The sequence below is a fragment of the Orbicella franksi genome, chromosome 11 (assembly GCF_964199315.1).
Source record: "Orbicella franksi chromosome 11, jaOrbFran1.1, whole genome shotgun sequence".
NCBI lineage: Eukaryota > Metazoa > Cnidaria > Anthozoa > Scleractinia > Merulinidae > Orbicella > Orbicella franksi.
In genome coordinates, this window is record NC_138155.1 from 23,193,880 (window position 1) to 23,213,433 (window position 19,554).

The 19,554-nt window shown below is 39.0% G+C and overlaps 3 protein-coding genes across 3 annotated transcripts in view; 2 read left to right on the forward strand and 1 right to left on the reverse strand.

Moving 5' to 3' along the window:
* Window positions 1-4,001, reverse strand: part of LOC145460478 (proteasome subunit alpha type-5-like) — a 5,515-nt gene extending 1,514 nt beyond the window's left edge. The window contains exons 1-9 of the mRNA XM_081445312.1: window positions 3,886-4,001; window positions 3,681-3,796; window positions 3,470-3,536; window positions 2,526-2,652; window positions 2,189-2,256; window positions 1,698-1,805; window positions 1,565-1,623; window positions 1,053-1,105; window positions 119-168 (exon numbers count right to left, since the gene is read on the reverse strand). Coding sequence (XP_081301438.1) covers window positions 119-168; window positions 1,053-1,105; window positions 1,565-1,623; window positions 1,698-1,805; window positions 2,189-2,256; window positions 2,526-2,652; window positions 3,470-3,536; window positions 3,681-3,709 — 561 coding nt within the window. The 5' untranslated portion in view covers window positions 3,710-3,796; window positions 3,886-4,001. The remainder of the gene's footprint in view (window positions 1-118; window positions 169-1,052; window positions 1,106-1,564; window positions 1,624-1,697; window positions 1,806-2,188; window positions 2,257-2,525; window positions 2,653-3,469; window positions 3,537-3,680; window positions 3,797-3,885) is intronic.
* A 78-nt stretch (window positions 4,002-4,079) lies between these two features.
* LOC145460476 (mitochondrial-processing peptidase subunit beta-like) lies at window positions 4,080-15,450 on the forward strand. Its single transcript, XM_081445311.1, has 17 exons — window positions 4,080-4,175; window positions 4,292-4,351; window positions 5,759-5,848; window positions 6,823-6,909; window positions 7,092-7,221; window positions 7,782-7,980; window positions 8,676-8,755; window positions 9,358-9,467; window positions 10,054-10,158; window positions 10,920-10,982; window positions 11,735-11,805; window positions 12,064-12,129; window positions 13,038-13,123; window positions 13,947-13,977; window positions 14,105-14,162; window positions 14,595-14,670; window positions 15,210-15,450. Exons 1-17 carry the CDS (start codon window positions 4,098-4,100, stop codon window positions 15,272-15,274), a joined length of 1,455 nt encoding a protein of 484 aa, XP_081301437.1. The 5' UTR covers window positions 4,080-4,097; the 3' UTR covers window positions 15,275-15,450.
* Window positions 15,451-17,298: 1,848 nt separating this feature from the next.
* LOC145502547 (ras-like GTP-binding protein RHO) lies at window positions 17,299-18,311 on the forward strand. Its single transcript, XM_081481873.1, has one exon. It carries the CDS (start codon window positions 17,564-17,566, stop codon window positions 18,143-18,145), a length of 582 nt encoding a protein of 193 aa, XP_081337999.1. The 5' UTR covers window positions 17,299-17,563; the 3' UTR covers window positions 18,146-18,311.
* Window positions 18,312-19,554: the final 1,243 nt, after the last annotated feature.

Consider the following 19,554-nt stretch of genomic DNA (forward strand, 5'->3'; position numbering starts at 1 on the left):
AGTGTTACCAAGTCACTTTTTCAATGCTTAGAACTATGATGAGCACCCCCTCCCTTTTAATACGGGATTCTCCCCCTCAGGAGAGAAAGCCGTGAGATGGCTTATTAGATTACTGTACCTTGTGATAAACCTCTTCTAATGCCTGTTGGGCACCTTCAGATCCAGAACCTACAAGTTGTTAACAAATGATAGTCAGAATTCTTTTTCAGGTACTGGGGATGTTCTGACAAAAATGTTACCACTGTGATGGTACATTCTAAATGGTCAAGAGGTTATCCCTATAAAGGGGTGGCGAATGGTAAATGTTAGACTTTGAGGGAAGGCAAGACTTGCATTTCTCTTCACAAACCCAAGCCCGAGACTTCACAGTGTTGTAAATGAGAATGTAAGCCATTCACACCGCTAAGACGTTCAGACGTCATTTATATAAAAAAAATTGGACTTCAGGACTTTCTTAGCCTTGCAAAACTCCAAGACAGGTCTGTGACAAAATTGAGACTGCATGACTTGTGTAATTCGACAACAATTTTGCAAGACTCATGGTTTTTGAAGGACCATTCACCAGACTCACTAGAAAACTTCAGAGACCACAAAACAATAAGACAGCTATTAATCAGAGTTGTGCACTAGAATTGAAGTTTATGATGTCTCTTAGGTTCATGACTGTGGAATTGTTTTAAACATTTTCAGTTGTAATATAAATCTCTTATTAACCAAGATCCCTCAGGACAGGTGTGTTTGGAACAAGAAATGGCAAAATGGCACTACAGTTAGCCTAAATACTGCTCTGTTTAGCCTAAACAGAGCTCAGGTTAGTATAAATATCACAGACTCTACAGTGGTTAGCTCTCAGTAATTGTAAGGGTAACCTTTGCAGACACCCATATCTCACATTGACTCTTGCCATTCTACCAATTCGTGTTTTAAACACGCCCCCTCAGGACCATTCAGGGAGAACTCAAATAATCTGAATTTGCAGTCGCATGACCAAGAAAATACCATTTATTTTTACTGTATCCTAAATTATGAAACAAAATTTAATGTCACTTCACCTATGGCTTTAGCATCGTATTGGAAAAATGTTCCTGATGGATCTAAGTGATAACTAAAGGAGACAAAAAATGACAAAGAAACTTGTTACCACATGTTCACATAACAACAGTGCAATTTGCTAATTAAATGTTATCTGTAGAATACCATAAACTGCCTTTTACAGTATAAGCTCTCCCACTTATAATCCCACCAGTTGTAAGCCCATCTACATGTAAGCAAAATATTACTTCCAATTATAAGCCCCCAGATATGTACCTCTCTAGTTTAAAATGAAGTGAAGTTGACTTATTATGTTGTTTTGAAGTGTTAATTAAAAATCAGTACATGAAAACTGTATTTTGATCAACACTACTGTAGCTTATTTCAACCCCTTTTTTTATTTCCGCTTAATATGTCCCCTGGATAAAAGCCCCTCTGTTTATAAGCTCATCCAAAAACCCTTTTCAAGTTGTATAAGCCGAGGGCTTATAAGTAGCAGTTTACAGTACATCATATAATTTTTAGTTCTTACAGTTGGGGTCCTTTAGCATCCACTCCTCCAAATAACAAAGCAACTCCAAATGGACGACTCTGTTGAAAAATGACATTTTACTAATTTTAATAAGTGCAGATGACAGCGAAGTAGTTTGAGGAAAGAGCCTTACCATAGCACCTTCTCTGGCATCGTCATCTCCAAACTCAAGTGCAAGGTTTGAGACTGCTTGTGTGACGCTTTCTACACTCATCTGCTCATTGTATGTGAACCAGTGATTCTACAACACACAGAATTGCAATTATGTACATCCTAAAAAATTTTATATACTATTCAACAACTAAACTACAAACACAACTTTTCTATGAGCAGTTAGTACGCAAGGTGCTGCCAAGTCCTATATCACTCATAGAAAATGAGAGTGAATAGTTTCATCGCTGCACATCACAGGACTTGTTCTGTTTTAGGTCTAAATGGTTCATAGCTATAAAGTTGTCATCACTATAAGATCAGGGCTCAGATTTGACAGAAAAGCAAACTTATGGTGATGTATTTTGTAACATGGATCTTGACTTTAACATGCACCATCATGAATTTAATTTTCTAACATACTATTTCGTTCTTACCCCTTCCCTGAATTAACGATTAGGAATTGAAATGTACCTGTGCTTCTACTCTTGCTTTATCCACCATTGTTCTGGAGTCTGCGATTAGACCACTCATGGCACAACCTTAAACATAAATCACATTAAATAATCACTTTGAATAATTTAACAAGAGTAAAGTATGCATGAGTTTGAATCTAATGCAGTAAAGATAGCCCACAGTGTAGGTGTTTTCTCTGTGTTTACAAGTTATTGGTATTGGCTCTAGACACCTTTTCATCTCTCCACAAGCCTCTTCTGACTTTGAATCTAAGATGGTGTTCACTTGATCAAAATGCCCTCACTCGCCAAAATACGCATGCTTCACAGGCTAGCAGTAAAGATTGTTGAATTACCTATGTGACTGTCAATTTCCACGATCTTTTCAACACTTGCTGGTTCCATAAGTGGAGATGTAATTCTCTTTTCTACAGCAAGTACTACACCCTCTGATGTCTGTATACCAATTGCAGTTGATCCCAGCTGTGAGAAAAAAATTAGATCATTGTCAATGTACAGTGATATTGTCATTTAGTCTGTTGTCAAAGTATTAATGAAGCACTTTTCCCACTGAGAGCCAAAAAATGGACAGATAGGTACACTAACCAGTATACAACTAATAATTATCATTAAGTGAATAACAACTGTTTACTTGACTGATTGCCACTTTGACTAACTGATTGACTAGTAACTGAGTGTCAGACAGACAGACAGCGGGACAGAGAGACAGAGAGACTAACTGATGACTGACTGCTTGACTGATTGAAGGACTAATTGAATGCCTGTCTAACTGACTGAAGGAATGATTGAGTGACTCTCTGACTGAAGGAATGATTGGGTAAATGTCTAACTGACTGATGTCTGAACTGGCATATTTATTCTAACTGGCTGGCTGGCAGGTTGACTGACTGACTGACTGACTGACTGACTGATTGACAGAAAGACAGACAGTCATAAAGCTCACAGAAATATGACTGCGTGACTCACTGCCAGACAGCACCGTCAAGCTGTTGATTTTCTAAATCTGCCTGCTTAACAATGTGATAAGCTAGACCTTTTTCAGATTTTCATGAGAGTCGACAAGAGAGATTTGGGTAATGACACTAGCAAGATTCTGCCATTTACTCTATATTCGTGAACTCTCGTACATACTTTATCTTTGCCTCATCACGCTGATAATGATAACCAATATGAGAGTTAACAAAACCTCTGATTCAATCAACTCTTATCTTAGAAATCTTGCAAGCTCCTCATTTTGGTTTGATCAGAATAAATGTTTCTATAAAAAAAAATGACTTACTTTAATGGCTTCGATTGCATATTCTACTTGAAAAAGGCGTCCCTCTGGTGAAAACGTGTTCACACCTCTGAAAGACATAATAAAACCATGTACTGTTTTAAGCTCTTATACTTTTTAACAGAATCATACAATTTTAGTTGATTTTAGTTGTTCATGACCAACAATCACTTGGCAATCTTCAACCACTACAAGAATCGTGAAGGACACCAACCTGTCATATTCTGATCTTGTGAGAAACATTATGAGTACTTTAACAGTTCACTCCAAACGATTCTTGATCCACAGGAAATGAACCAAGTTTGATTCAGGCCACGAGGATCTTCAAAACTGTCAAATTAAAAAGTTTGAGTTGCTCATTATTAAACCGACATAAAGAAGCAATAGGTAGCTCTGTTCTCATCATCTACTAGACTTACAGTATGCAATGAGCCTGAAATCCAAATTGCAGACAGAATCAACAATTTTTTTACGAAAATTTTGTCCCAAAGAGCTTATGAAGAATGAGAGTGCAGGTTTCTTAGGAGCCAGCCGTCATCATTGTCAGCGTTTTACCTCTAGAATATATGCGTGTCATAGTTTCATACCCATTCCTCTTCGGGTTTATCGATTCTTTCCCTTGCGTTTCAACATGGCGTCTCCGATCGCCTTTCGTCTTGGATTGAAAAACGCCGGTAGATTAGCAAGTTTTCTTTCTGTAACACCAAAGGTATGTCTAAAACATGCAGTAGTTATGACTTTTCAGTTTTTCAAAGTGTTTCATGGATAAAGCTCGACTTCTTTTCGCGGAAAGATCACAAAAAGTTGCTCTGTACGTTTTTGCAGGGTAAAACCGGCATATTGGCCTGTAAACGGTATGGATCAACAGCTCTCTCGTATGAACAGGTAAGGGACGATACAGTCGATAAAAAGCATTTTCTACTAGCTTATTGTGCTAAATATGTTCTTTATACTTATTTGGCACTGTTTTTAAATTACATAACTTCTGTAAATATTGTTGGCATGACTCTCGTAGGGTGATGAAATTTGTATTCAGTTAGTACATGGATATGTTTAAGGTCAAAATGAAATTCAGGTTAGAATGAAATTCCTTTGTCTCTTAACCCTGGTTATTCATGGATCATGAATAATTAGGGTTAGAAGACAAAGGAAATTGCAAATCAAACTAGGTTAAGATCATTTTAACCTTAATTTCATTTTGACCTACAAAATATACACTATATTTTACTGCAGTATTGAAATCCAGTGCAAGCTATCACCCACCCCGCCCCCTCATACATTGGCTTCTGCACTCATGTTTTTGTTCTCTCATAACTATTTTTTCACATTAACTAATCAAAGAAACATTAATTTGAGAACGGTACCCGCTCATCTAGTCCCCAAGTCAAGTATAGCCCCTAACCCTTTAGGAGGGTCGTGCAGGGGTATTCGTGTGATGTATGATTAACTGATTTTATTTTATGTGAAAGGTGAATTTAGGAAATTATTGTTCCTGATCCGTGACCTGAAGGTTTTGCATGACCCGTGAAGAACTTGAATTATTCCCCGATATTCATGATTTCACCACTCAATTCTACGTGATTTTGAGACACGGGTTCTCCAAATGGTTAGAGTTGTCTATCGAGAGTGACTTAGATGTGGAGCCTTGACTTGGCCTTTCATGATTTTTCTTTCTTCAAACACTCTTTCTAGTATAAGAACAGGTTATTAAAATGAGTATCTTCCTTGCTTATTTTTGTGATTCGGGAAAGCAAAATTTTTTTTATCTGTGATCTGTGATCCTCAATTTTTTCTGTTCATGAACCATGCCATAGACCTCCTGTACCACCCTTGTTTAGCCCCCAACCAGAAGTCAAAAACACTGTCTATTTCTTGTTCTTTAGGTGTGAATGTGAACTAATCGACTTCAGGTAGGGGGCTAACCAGCTAGGGGTTCATTGACTTGGGGGCTAAATGACTGGTGACCATGAAAACACAGAGGGTGGTAGGAGTGTGACCTGAGACCAATGGGGGATGGAGAGAGGACAGACATGCTACGATATGCAGAGTTTTCAAAATTGATTAAAGCTAGAGTTTCTAAATATTAAGACTCTTAACTAAAGATATCTGACAATAGATTTTATCAATCAGATTTCACTGATGTCTGTGTTGAGTATACAATGTATAGTAAACCTTTACATGTTTAAATTTTTGCCAACCCTCAATGAAATCCTAACCAGTCTCGAAACACATAAGAAAACACTCCTTAGATAATTAGCAATGAGAATTTCAACTTTCTTTCTGTTGTTATAGTCATTATACAATGTGCCAGAGACTAAAGTTACCACCCTTTCAAATGGTTTGAAAGTTGCTACAGAAGATTCAGGACTTTCCACAGCTATGGTATGTATACACAACACTTGACTTAAGTGAGATTTTGTATCATGCATTTTCTATTTTCTACTCTGATTGACTGTGAGCGCATGCAGCTAAAATCATGCTGGTATTAAATTGGATGTTATGGGTGCTAACCATTTGTTGGAATAGTCGGGTTGGGATGACCATTGCGTTATAGTAAGGGTTTTTCCAAACTCAGCAACCCAACCAAACAAGATGGAGCTTACCATTTACAGTTGATTTCCTGTAATATTTTCACCTAGCGAGAAACTGGAAAACTGAAAAACGTAAAAGGCAAATGGTAAGAAAATGTTGGCTGTTCTGTTCTGAATGGAAAAAGAGGACTTCTTCTGGAGGTAGTCTGTAATTTTGGATTTTCCAGACAATTACCCTTCCATTTGACTTTCAACCCAAATTTCCATTTTGTTGGTTAAAATTAATGATAAGCTGCACCCCATATATAATTCTACAGATAGTGGGGTGAAAAGAAGTGGGGATGTTATTTCTGCAGGCAATACACAATACACATAGAACTTGATCATAACATCATGCATTGGTCTGCTTTAGAAGAAGTAATAGCAAAGAGGTCTCTAATTACATGACAGAGAGAGCTTCAAAATGCTGCAAAGTTGACTCTGAAATTGTGATTTAGGGTTTTCTAATGGGCAATAAAACAATTTTTGGACACACTTTTCTCATCATAGTAAGACTGTTAATGATTGAGCTTGAGTTATCTGCTTCAGCCTGTGACAGGTCTGCCTCCTGTCAGTTGAGATGTTAAGCTCATTTTCAATAAATTATGGTTTGATCTGTAAATAAACATGAAATATTGAGCTGTATGGTCATACTCTACACCAGTCTAATGATTTTATGACAGTCACTGTACCTGTAATTGGCTGAGACACTTCTTAATTAGCAAACCATATGTGTGCATAGCTGTCTATACATTGTGTCCGCTTTGTTCTCTATTTGTCTTTTAGGTGGGTCTTTGGATTGATGCAGGTAGCAGATTTGAAACAGAAAAGAATAATGGAGTTGCACATTTTCTTGAACATATGGCATTCAAGGTTTGTTCTATTCCCCTCTTTTCTCTGTCTCCTCTGTGGGACATCTGTCTGTCTGTTGATTGATTGATCAGTCAGTCTGTCTGTAGCTACATGGGCATACATACATCTTCGATACCCACGTTCAGAATCTTAGTCTAAAGTCTGGAAAGAAATACACGTAAATGATTTTACTCTGAACACAGGGTACAAAGAATCGCTCACAGATGGATCTGGAGCTGGAGGTGGAGAACATGGGAGCACATCTGAATGCTTACACTTCCCGAGAACAGACTGTGTATTATGCTAAGGTGTTCAGTCAAGACATTCCTAAAGGTAAGGTAATGTTTAAAGGTGATGTATATGGACACTGCAGGAACATGGTGATCTAACTGTTACATGTATTGTGTTGGACACTGGATTGGGTGTTCTTGGTTCATAGTATGGAAGCTTTGATAAAATGTGCTTGTGTTGGCCAGTTTGGGATGAGTGCTTCATAATATATTGTAAATGGAAGGGGAAATTGTTAGATATTGGTCACCCTTAGGAAGAAATGCTTTGATCACACCTTCCTGATGACTGCTAGGAATCCTTTGGTATCAGTCAGCTTCAGCAGCTGATGATCAGGGTGTAGAAACACACTCTGATGAGTGAATCCACCAACTGAAACAGATACATCACTACCAGAAGCTATATGTGCTTGCCATCCCTTGATGCAAGAACTCCAGTCCTGTTTAATCATTACATGTAAAAATGCCCCCCTTACATGTACTTATGCTGGGTTGTTCTCATGTCAAATTTATCAATTTGACTTCCTTTTATGGCATTTACTAGCATTAATTTTGCAATGTAACAGGTTTTGCTCTGGTTAATCAATCTCTTATGAATCTTTACAGCTGTAGACATTCTAGCAGATATCATTCAGAATTCAACTCTTGGTGAAGCAGAAATTGAAAGAGAAAGGGGTGTTATCCTGCGTGAAATGCAGGAAGTTGACACACAGCTGGAGGAAGTGGTGTTTGATCATCTTCATGCCACAGCCTACCAGGGCACAGCTCTTGGAAGGACCATTCTTGGCCCTACTCATAATGTCAAGTAAGTAAAAATAATCCAAAACATACTGCTCATTACAAGGTTGAAATACATAACTGCAAGTTCAGTCTTGCTTACTTATTACTGCTACATGTAATAACTTCCTGCCCTTCCCTCATTGTGCCATCCTCCCCCTGCCTTCTTGCCCCAACCCATCCTTTCACGTCACAATGATCCTTCCCCATTTCAGGCACAAAATGTTCCTTCCATTTAACAAATTGATGTCAGTTTTTCATGTGTCTGTCCTGTTATTGATAATGAATTTTGTCCTAACATTGTCAAAGTAGGATCTGCAGACTACTTGGACAATGTTATGACAGAATTCTTTGTCAATAACAGGACAGATGCATGAAAAACTGATGTCAATTTGTTTTTTACGATAACAAATTCTCAAATTGTCTGCTCTTGCTCATTGATGCATTGCATAAATTATAAACTCATGTGTCTGTCCCCTTATTGACAATGAAAATTAGCCAATGCGCAGGCAAGAATTTCTGCAGTTATCATAAAAATACAATCCTCCAGTGAATAGAGAAAAGAAGGGGATTTATGTCTTGGGTTTTTGTGTGTGGGTAAACTGTACATTAAACTAATCTAGTGGACAAGCACACTTAGTGACTATAGTTACCAAGTGAATAGATATTTTGGGGAGTATTAAAATTGGCATGAAGTTTTGACCTGTCATGTTTATTTTGTAGGACCATAACTCGGGATGATCTTGTAGAATACATTAGTAAACATTACAGTGCTCCAAGAATGGTTCTTGCGGCTGCTGGAGGTAATTTCTCCTAACATGTACCTTTATTTACCATGGCTCCTTTGGAACTATTGGGTAATATTGTTGTCAGCAAAACCAGTGAGTGAGTGTAGCAGTATAGATATTTTCATTAACACAAAGTGGTTTCTACTTTAACTGAAAAAATCAGTTCAGCAAAACAAATCACCAGTGGTGTGTACCACTTTGCTGAGTTTATTTTTCAGAGAAACAAAACGCTTATCATGGGTTCTTGTTCGACAATCTGCGAAAGATTCTACCAAGAAAAACAAACAGTTTTTTCATAACTGTTATACTTGTAGGTGATTTTAATGAGGCACAAATTGGCCAAACAAACAACAAAAGAAACAGTATTAGTGTTGAGCAAAATTGGTGTGTTTTCAGTAATGTTTATTGTAAATCAAATATTGCTAACACTGTCCATAAGGACCCTTTCCATTTACTGTCACTTTAATTGTAAACATTCTCCTTAGCAGAATTTTGTTATACAGCAGAATTGCTATTGATTAGCACCTTACTTCTCTTTATCTTCTTCCTTGATTTTGTTATAAAGAGTTAAGTAGAAGTTAGGGATTCATTGCATTGTCTTTGCTGTGTTGGCACAGGTGTTGACCATGATGCACTAGTAGAACTTGCAGAAAAACACTTCAGTGGTTTGAGATCAACGTATGAATCACAGGATGTGTTACAGCCATGCAGATATACTGGCAGTGAGGTGAGTGAATTCTATTGTACCTGAGGCATGTCAAAGAAAAATTATGTCAACATTGTCTATAACTCGCTTGTATTACTAAAATTATTGACTTCACACAGTTATTATGACCATCAAAATATGCTGTTCCTTTCATAATGTAAACATACATTTTCTTTGTTATCCATTGTCACCTGCGAAAGTACAAATTATGAATTCATGAAACAAGTACAAATATCTCCATGCTCTTGGGGTCTTATATAGGTAGCAGGCTCACGTGTTTTGTGTTCCAGCTGTGTGACGAAATGCTGAACTCATTCTGGTCCTCCAGTTGGACTGAAAATTTGTGAACTTAGACATTTTATGAAACTAACTGTGAATCTCATTTCCTGACAGAGACAAACTATTCTAAGCATTACTTAGGAGAAAATACAAGTCTTGTAGGCATATGTTATACATGGAGTTACTGAGTTAAACAAAATTCAATGTTCCTGAAAAAAAGTGTTTGAAATCGCTGGAAGCAGAAATGTATAACGTCACCTCATAACATGTATGTATGTTTAGTTTCTGATGTAAAATTAGTAGATAATGAAGATTTGTTTGTCAACAGATCCGTTTCCGTGACGATGACATGCCATTGGCTCATGTTGCCATTGCTGTCGAGGGCTGTGGCTGGACTCATCCTGATTACTTTGGGTTGATGGTCGCTAATATGGTAAGATGAGAAATAATGTGTTATTCTAGTTCTTGCATTACAGGCACCGTGCAGTCTTGACTTCTTAAACCCTTGAATTTTCGACATGTCCTGATTATTTGAAGATGCCTTTTGCTTCCTTGTCAAAAATTGAGGAGAAATTTACACTCAATTTTTGAACTCCCAATATTTTTGGCCATATTGTTGTTTTCACTTGTGGGTTTGAACAAAACCCGTTTCTAGTATAGATTGTACTTGCTTGATTAGGTACTTAGCTCTTCACAAAGTACAGGGGTTTGAGGGTTAGTCTGTTCCAGTCTACTGAGATGTAGAGAAGTCAGTTACTATGCCAGTACTGGAGGGTAGCAAGGGGTGGGTAGTTTCCGTCTCAGATGCTACCTACTGTGGGTTATTTATGGGTAAATTTCCACCTGCTATGAGCGCTGCTACTTCCCCTGGATGGGATGCTAGTTTATTGCAGGTAATCACTGGCACTTTGTCAGGTTGCTTTTACAGCTGACCCAATATTTTGTAATCTCAGATAAAAAGAGGAACAGTGAAAGTGAAGTGTTCCACCCTAGAACACAATAACACAACCAAAGTTCTGGTAGGAATAAGACCCAGGACTCCTGATCTCTAGTCCAACACACTAGCCATTTAGGCCACCATGCCCTCCACTCATAGAGAACCAGCTATCCAGCATCAGCAGCAGGGCTTAAACTCTCCTACACGTACATGTATTAAGCTCACCTTTGACATATTCTGTTTGAACATTTCCGCAGCTGATTGGCAGCTGGGACAGATCTTTCAGTGCTGGAAGAAACATCAGTAGCAAGCTTGCACAGGTAGAGTGACCTTACCGTGACTGGTTAACCTTACAAATCATTTGTATAAAGTACCTTAGTTTGCTGCAATTAGGTGAAGCTTGTTATACAATAAACTAAAGGCAGGGCTGTGCTCTAGAAGTGCCTGGGTGCCACAGGCAACCAACTTTTACCACTGGGCGACTGGAAAAACTTACTTTTTTCATATAAGGTTATCAAGTGCTGGGCACTTGGGATTTCATGGTTAGGAACCTTTGGGCTCCTCGTAATTTTTCTTGGACCACAGCCTTGAAATGTCTCCGTGCAAAACTGGAAGCCATGAGTTCTTTGATTAGACTTCTATATGGTAATAAGTTCAGTGACAAACAATCTGCAAATAACTGTACTGTTGTATTTTCTCAATGCCAGATTCTAAACCCTTCAACCATCAATGGCTATTTATGCTTTACAGTGTATCTTTCAATTTTTAAACAAAATCCAAATGCATATCTACCCCTGTACATCATGGTTAACCTGATCCTGGTATTTGGTTAGCTTGGGAGGCAACCCCTCCCCTATTCAAGTCATGATTAAACAAGGGTTCCAGTCAGCTTTTGCACATGTTCATCTCATACCTTTATAATCAGTATAAACACAATCATGGCCTTTGGGAATTAATTAATTTTTTCCATTACAGTTACACCAATCTTACTTCAGGATTTTCACCCAACAATTTCATCATTTCAAGCCAACAAACTGCTAAGATCTTACTTGTTTTTCTCTCTATCTTGTAGGATATGGTTCAATATAACTTGGCCCATAGCTTCATGTCTTTTAATACCTGTTATACAGATACTGGACTCTGGTAAGCTTATTGTCTAGGTTGTCAAACCAATTCCCCTAAATTTACCAGAATTTTTAGGTTTGAATGGGGTTCAGCTTACATTTGTAATTAAGGTCTTTCTAGAAACAGGAAAAGGATCCACTAGAGTCTTTCGCAAAAAGATAAGCTTGTACAATACATGTAATACTTTAGTTACTTGATCTGAAGTTGAGTATGTGAACCAATGGGATCCTCACATCTCGCTTTCTGTAAAACGCTTTTTCCTCTTTTCCACTTAAGGGGTCTCTACTTTGTAGCTGACAAGATGAAGATTGAAGATACAACATACTGTCTTCAGAAGGAATGGTAAGTCGGACTGATCAGCAGCCGTTTTTCCCCACACTTTTCTGCAAACAGTAGGAAACTAACTAGAACATGTGACCAACTCTGTTCCCAGTTGCATGTTTTGAAACTATTCGCCATTTTAGAAACGAGACGAAATCTGGTGCAAGTGTCATGTTGCAGTCAGTTGTGGGACCATAAATAGGGACAGACCAAACGAGGGGAAGCCATTACCGTCCATGGTGACCATAGCAACGATCCCCACGTGTCTGCGAGACAAGGCTCGCCCAAGATTGCTTCTCGTTTCTAAAGTGGGAAATGAAAAGACTATGCACTCTTCTGCCTTGATTACAGTGTAGTGAAGAACTAACCTCGGAGGAGGAGGGGCACTCTATATGTAAGCGTTATGAACGTGTGCTGCTGTGCAGAGTATGATTTTCAGGCAGTTTAGTCTGGGATAGGGTACAGAAATCGGACAGTTTTGATCTAGAATAGGGTGTATTTTACCGGTCGGGAAAAGTGGCCAGTGTATAAATAATTTAGTCTAGAACAGGGTTCTTTACCCGGGGTAGTGTAATAGAAATCGAATCTCGGAGGTGATTTTGTAAGATATTGGTTTAGGTACCCTATGCTGAACTACGATAATCTGGGATAGGGTAGGGATAATCTAGAATAGAATTGCAAAATCAAGCTGATCATAATCTAGTATAGGGTAAACGTTTCAGAGTCCCAGCTGCACACCCCTAGCCAAAGATTTATAGAGTACCCTTAGGAACTAACACACTACTGCCATCAGCTCGTGGCGATTTAATTTTCTGTTAGAAGTCATAAGTGATCAATTGGATAAGTAAGGATCCTTCATGTCACTGGTTTTTAGTTGTGTAATGATGTAAGGCAGTTGTTGGAAGATGTTTTTTTTTCTGTTTGTGTAGGATGCGTATCTGCACCAGTATTACAGACCACGAGGTGGCTCGTGCTAAGAATCTGCTGAAAACCAACATACTCATGCAGCTAGATGGTATGACTCGTGTGTTATTAGCCACTAGGGAGAGGCAGAAGATTAGATACTTTAGGGAATGCTGGGGCGGATACAGGCTTTTAAAGACGGGGGTTCAAAATACGTACCGCCAAAGGCGATCCGCTGTAGGGGGGTCCGGGGGCATCCTCCGGCGGAAAATTTTGAAATTGAGGTCCTCGTAAATGGGTTTTCCAGAATTCTGAGGGCAAGTCAGCGTGTCATTATGTCTCATCTTTTTTTTAATTTGGGGGGTTCGACTGAACCCCCCTAGATCCGCCCCAGGGAATGAGAGAAAGGGGGAAGATAGTACGCTTGGGGAAAGATATATGGATTGTTGATTACAGTGTAAGAATCTAGAAGGAAAGGAAGGGTACTGTAGACACGAAACGTGGAATATTTTCGCGTAAAATCATATCCAGTGCTTCAGTATTGAAATAGAGATAGATGATTAGGGACGGACCGTTTGTGTTTTGGGCGGGGGGGCGGGGGGGTAATTTCCAAAATAAAATCCTGCACAGTAACAACTGGTGAAGCAAAAATCATGTAAGGGGAGCCATGAGAAAAAAACATCGAGCAAATGCTTTCCACTATCCAGGTCATGTTAAGAAACTTCTTACATAAGCTATTTCCCACCATAAAAACATCATGCACAACCTAATGTTACAAAATTCATGCTCCAGAAAATTGCCCACCCCCTCCCCTCAAAGAAATTAAGGTGCTCCCTTATTGGAAGGAGGGCGTTAAACTAACTTATTTTGGCCTCTCGATTTGAACCTTTAAATCGAAGCATCGCTAATCCAAATTGTTTTATTAACTTCTGTAGGATCGACTCCCATCTGTGAGGATATTGGACGGTAAGTTTTTTTTAAACGTCTGGTGCATGCTTCGTCCGTGTTTCAAAGCTCGGCGGAACTTAAAGGGGTTCTTAGTTGTCCTCTAGGTAGCGTAAAAAGCGTTAAAAATGTTTTTTTGTCCCTCTAGACAAATGCTGACATACGGCCGACGTATTCCCTTGCCAGAACTCGACAGAAGAATTGAGGTGAGACGAAAAATTCACGGCCACAAAATGGCTTCAGTTCAATTTGAAAACGAAATCTTTTCCTGATTTAATCTATTTCCATCCTCTCAACCTTTCGTCGTGCTGACTATCTAATGTGCACCTGTAGTTTAGCCTGTGAACAAGCTCTGTAGTGGAGAAAGGGGCGGAGAGGAAGCTGGAAGAAAGAGGATAGAAGAGAGACGAGGGGCCACGTCACTCTCAGCCGGGTTCCTTCTTAGCCCTTCCTGCCGGAGTTTGTTCACAGGCTACTGTCGTTTGCGTAGTCGCTACCGTTCTGCAAAAACAAATCACTGACTATTGCTAACGTTGGTGTAAGAAATGTTTCTGATATTCTCTTCGAAATCATAATCATAAGGCTTAAATTCTTGACCGTTATCTCCACTGAGCTGTTGATTATACTCTAATTCGTAGATGATTGATGCTAAGATGGTTAGAGAAATCGCCTCAAAATACATCTATGATCGCTGTCCCGCAATCGTTGGAGTCGGTAAGGAATAGCTGGTTTTATTGTTTCACACGGGGATCCACGTTGCAATTTCAGTCGCGCGGTTGCTTCTGAGAATAATTTTGTCGACGCGTGAGAGACGAAAATGGCGGGTGGATTTCATCATGGAACAATCTTTAACCATGTGAAGCTAAACATGTTTTAAGCATCAACGTGAATGTGGTGTTATTTTCGTTCGAAGCATGAAACTTACGACTTGAAACACTTGTTTCAAAATACCAGAACACGCGTGGAAATCCGCTCTCTTTTGTGTGACGATTGTCTTTCGCGGGATTTGTGTGACCCCGCGTGACTGGCGCGATCACTCGTGGATACGCGCGAAATGCATGGCAGTTTGGTGTTGTCTTCGCCTGAATAATGGAACAAGTGACTCTCATCTGTAACACTACAACACGCGTGGATACACGCTTTCACGCGCGCGTGTACTGGCCCTTTAAATGACCACGCGTGGACAGACGCGATAACGCGTAACATGGGCGGTCACTGAGCGCTAATATTTTTCATATTTTTCTAATCCTCAGGTCCAATTGATCAGCTTCAGGAGTATAACAGAATTCGAGGAGCAATGTACTGGTTGAGGTTTTAGACTCAAGTCTGTGGTCTTTACCCACGTTTAATATTCTGCTTCTGTACAAATTAAGTAAAAGGAAATTTTGTGGCCGTTATTCATGGTTTGTGCTGTGTGCAACTTTGATCTGTAAAAACTTCAACAGTGGTTCCGGCAACTCCGTTGGACCTGTTTTAATAAAATTTGAATTCACACTTCGTTGTAGGTCTAAATAATTTGTTATTCATGGAAACAGTTCACAATATTTGAGCTGTCGCGTTAAAAACTCGAACAAACAAGCAAATTTGTTTGCCAGTAAGGCTTTCGAGCTCAAACAGCCTAGCAACGTTTTCAGAGCAGTTTTCTTTTTTGGTTTGCATACGTAAAGTTTACCTTTGCAAAGAGGAACTTACACAACTCCGGAGGAATTTGAAAACGGAACTTCATTTCTCCTGCTAGGCCTTCCGTCCATACTAATCCGTCACGAAAACGGAGCTTTTCGAAAACGCTCTTGAAACCGTAAGAATTTGAAAACGCCGGTTTTTCGTTTTAGTGGGCTCAGAAAACATTTTGAAAACGAAGCTTTTCGAAAAGGACGTGGTTAAATTCCCCCTGGCCGAGTTTTCCTCAAACACAAATCCAAAATGACCGGTGTTTGTTGCGTTTTCAAATTTATCCGGCGTAGTGTGGACGGAAAACATTTGATGCGTTTTCAGAGTGAAGCGGCCTCCGTTTTCAAATTCATCCGGAGTTGTGGACGCGGCCTTGAGATCCAGCGGAAATGACGTCATCCATTGAAAACCCACGTCGTGTTTGTCACGGTTCTTGTCACGCAATCAGAAGCGAAATGAGGCGCCAGAGATATGGAGCAGAAAAAGTAATTCAAACTAAAAACTAATTTATTTCGGGTATGTGTGCTTCAAATTGTCTTGATTTCGCTATTTATCCGCGCTCAAACTTGTTACGGTCAAAAACCTTGTTCAGGATTTCATCCGGCTTTGGAGTGAAATGAGTCCACTGCAGAATTCGGACATGTTTATATCTGTGACTATTTTTAGAACACACGTGTGTCCAATGAAAAGCTTTGTTATAAGTAGATATGCAAACTGGGCTGTCAGCAAACGTCAATGCAAATGAAAAAGCGAAAACTAGTAGTAAGAGATTTTAAACCTCGGAGGACTTTGTGGTGGGACAAAAATATTTCGTTCTCGTTAACCGAAGAACTAACCAATTCCACAAAGCAAAGGTTTGTGTAGCGCGGGCCGGTTTTTATATGGCTGGTCCAGAATAAAACAGGAAAATTCGGTGATGTGTGAAATCTATTGTGTTCTGACGAATCAAATCAGAGGATAAATAAGCCCGTGGGGTTTTCTCTGAGATGAGGTCAGCACCTTGAAATAGGGAACTATCTCTGACAAGATAAATTGAATGTGGCTGGCCAACTGTTAATGGTTATTTGCTGAGTTCGTCGAGTTAAGTACACGACATCTGTGAAGGAGTAAAGGTAGGTTGAATTATGCTTCGATCAATAGTACAGACAGCGGTAGCTGTGAAGTCGGTTTTGCAAGCGAATTAATTTAATATTAACTGAGCGTGAAATTCATTTTAATTCTCGGCATCACTGATAACTTATTTCCATGGAGCGAATGCTCCTTCAGTACAAAGTAGTAATGTTACGGTTATATGACTCGGTGCTCGGTCGCTCCATTGGCCGATTAGAATATAAGAATTCTCTGCGCCGTGTAATCCCAGGAAAATTACACTCTTGCTTTTCTTTTATCAGAATATATTTTAAAAGAATATCGAGGCTGAAATTTCCGAAATTTTAAGAATATTTTAAGAATTAACCTGAGGCTGAGATTTTGAAAAGAATATAATTTTGTGTGTTGGAAATTTGTAAATACAATACAATTATATGTGTTTAATTAACTAAACCGTATAACATTCTTCCTTTCTCTAAATGGCAAAACTGGCGAAAAAAAACAACGGAAACAACACTAGCCGTTAACATTTCTACAAGAAGTTATGTGCGTGATATCAGTTTTAAATGCCTGCAGGATGGCTGCAAAATTGCTTTAACACCGTTCATAAACCAAATATATTCAAAAACAGAAATGTCATACGCTATAATCTAAGAATATTCTCAAGAATATTTTCACCCTAAAATCAGCAGAAGAATAAGTATATTCTTATTAAAAAAGAGTGGACGCTATATTTTTTCAAGCCTTTAATATAGAGTTTTAATCTAAAATGGGAGATGATAAATTTGTTCCTATGCTAATATTTATGTTGTTTTCTCTACTTAGCATATAAAGCTGAAGATTCAACATGGCAAGCATAAGAAAAAAGCTGGTTATTGTAGGTGATGGTGCCTGTGGAAAGACAAGCCTTCTCTTTGTTTTCTCCAAAGATGAGTTTCCCGATTTTCACGAGCCCACAGTTTTCGACAACTACCTGACCGAGATTGAAGTGAATGGCAAGTTAGTAGAGCTTGTGTTGTGGGATACAGCGGGACAAGAAAGTTACGACAGGCTGCGACCTCTCTCCTATCCCGACACTGATGTTATTCTGATGTGCTTCTCCATTGATAATCCTGACAGTTTAGCGAACATTTCCGAAAGATGGGCTCCTGAAGTTAGACATTTCTGCCCTAAAGTACCAATCATTTTGGTTGGTAACAAGAAAGATCTGAGAAATGATGAATATATAAAGGAAGAGTTGTCCAAGACGAAACAAAAGCCAGTTACGAGCGACGAAGGATCTTTAATGTGTGACAGGATTGAGGCCTACGATTACCTGGAATGTTCTGCTAAAACAAAAGAGGGAGTAAGAGTTGTGTTTGAAACGGCTGCGAAAGCTGCGCTTAAGAAGAAGAAAAAGTGGTATCAACGAAAATGCCGTATTATGTAAAAACCGTTGAACTTGTTTCAGGAGGTTTGCAAGCCAGAGTTGATTGCATGACACGACTTTCTCTCCTGAGGCTGTCGAATGTAAAACCTTAGTTCTCCCCTCCCGAGTGGCGAACTGAACTTTCAATTGACTGCCGTTTGCTGAGCCCTCCCCCCGCCCCCCGGCCAATCCTGAGCTGTTTGATCAACTAAGAAATCGTAAAACATTTCTGACCAATCACAGCTAAGCCAGAGTTTTTGCTAACTAATTAGAAGCTTGAAGCAAAACTAGCCCCACTGGTGGACCCTGGTGGTGTGGCTTTCACGCGTGTTTTAACGTTTTAGTTCTTAGATAGGCGCCATGAACTTGTGAAGGCTTAATTTAGGCTGAAAATATTCCCGTCCTAATTTCAAACAAAGATCATATTCTGCTTCATTGCAAATGATGGAAACAAAAATAGCGTTAGAATTTCATTGTCTGTTCTCTATGTAACTTTGATCTGCTTAAACATCAACAACATTTCAACACTGTTCAAACTGTTTAATAAAAATTAATTCCATGATATATTTAATTTGCCTGCCATTTATATAGGTAGTGAAAAGTTACTCCTCTATGTATAGGAAGCCGCACAGAAATGTTTTATTCTAAAGAGTATGAACCCAATATATTTTGGTCTGTATCCACCACTGCCATGTTTTGGTCTGAAATAATTAATTCTAATTATATTAATGCTGAGATGAACCAAAATTTTAAGAACATGTTCAGAACATTCCCTGACTGACGGTCAGTTCCCGTTTTGACCATTATTTTAAAAGTAAACAGACTAAAACACGTGGGTTATTGACCAAGCGTGAGGTCAAGATGGCTAGTTATTGGCCTTTTTTGCGTTTTTATGGACCGAAATTTACTCGAGATTCATACACACATGAAAAGAAAACGAGGCCAATATCCAGCCATCTTGACCGAACAAGGTTCGTCAGTAAGGGTTTCATTATATGGCACAACTTCTTGCGGGACACAATGGGAATCCCGCCGCGGTGGGATAGGGGGTGGGGCGGAGGGCTTGTTGTTTCGTTGTTGTTATACAAGAAATGTTGGCTTGATATATGTGTTGATCTTGTAAACGCCAATTTTGAATGATGGAAAATTAAATATGGGCGAAAAACAGGGAAAGGGAAGTAAACTTATGCAAGTAGTTTCTGTATCATTTGATCTGTGACAGCTAAGATACCGAAGTTCCTTCTGTAGGAACCGGTCGCAGATGACGTAAAACAAAATTAATGATTCAAAGACAATGTTTAATTCTGTTCCAAAATACAAAGAACGAGATACAAAGGTAAAAAAATGCGATACCTTTGCATCCAGTACTCGCAGAAACAATTATGTCAACACATTTTACTGATCAAATCTGAGAGCGTTTGATTCGCCGG

Excerpts from the sequence above, each read along its gene's own strand:
- LOC145460476 (XM_081445311.1), top strand. The coding sequence starts at position 4,098 with ATGGCGTCTCCGATCGCCTTTCGTCTTGGATTGAAAAACGCCGGTAGA. Across the intron at positions 4,352-5,758 it reads CAGCTCTCTCGTATGAACAG|TCATTATACAATGTGCCAGA; the intron begins GTAAGGGACGAT and ends CTGTTGTTATAG. Across the intron at positions 10,983-11,734 it reads TCAGTAGCAAGCTTGCACAG|GATATGGTTCAATATAACTT; the intron begins GTAGAGTGACCT and ends TCTATCTTGTAG.
- LOC145502547 (XM_081481873.1), top strand. The coding sequence starts at position 17,564 with ATGGCAAGCATAAGAAAAAAGCTGGTTATTGTAGGTGATGGTGCCTGT.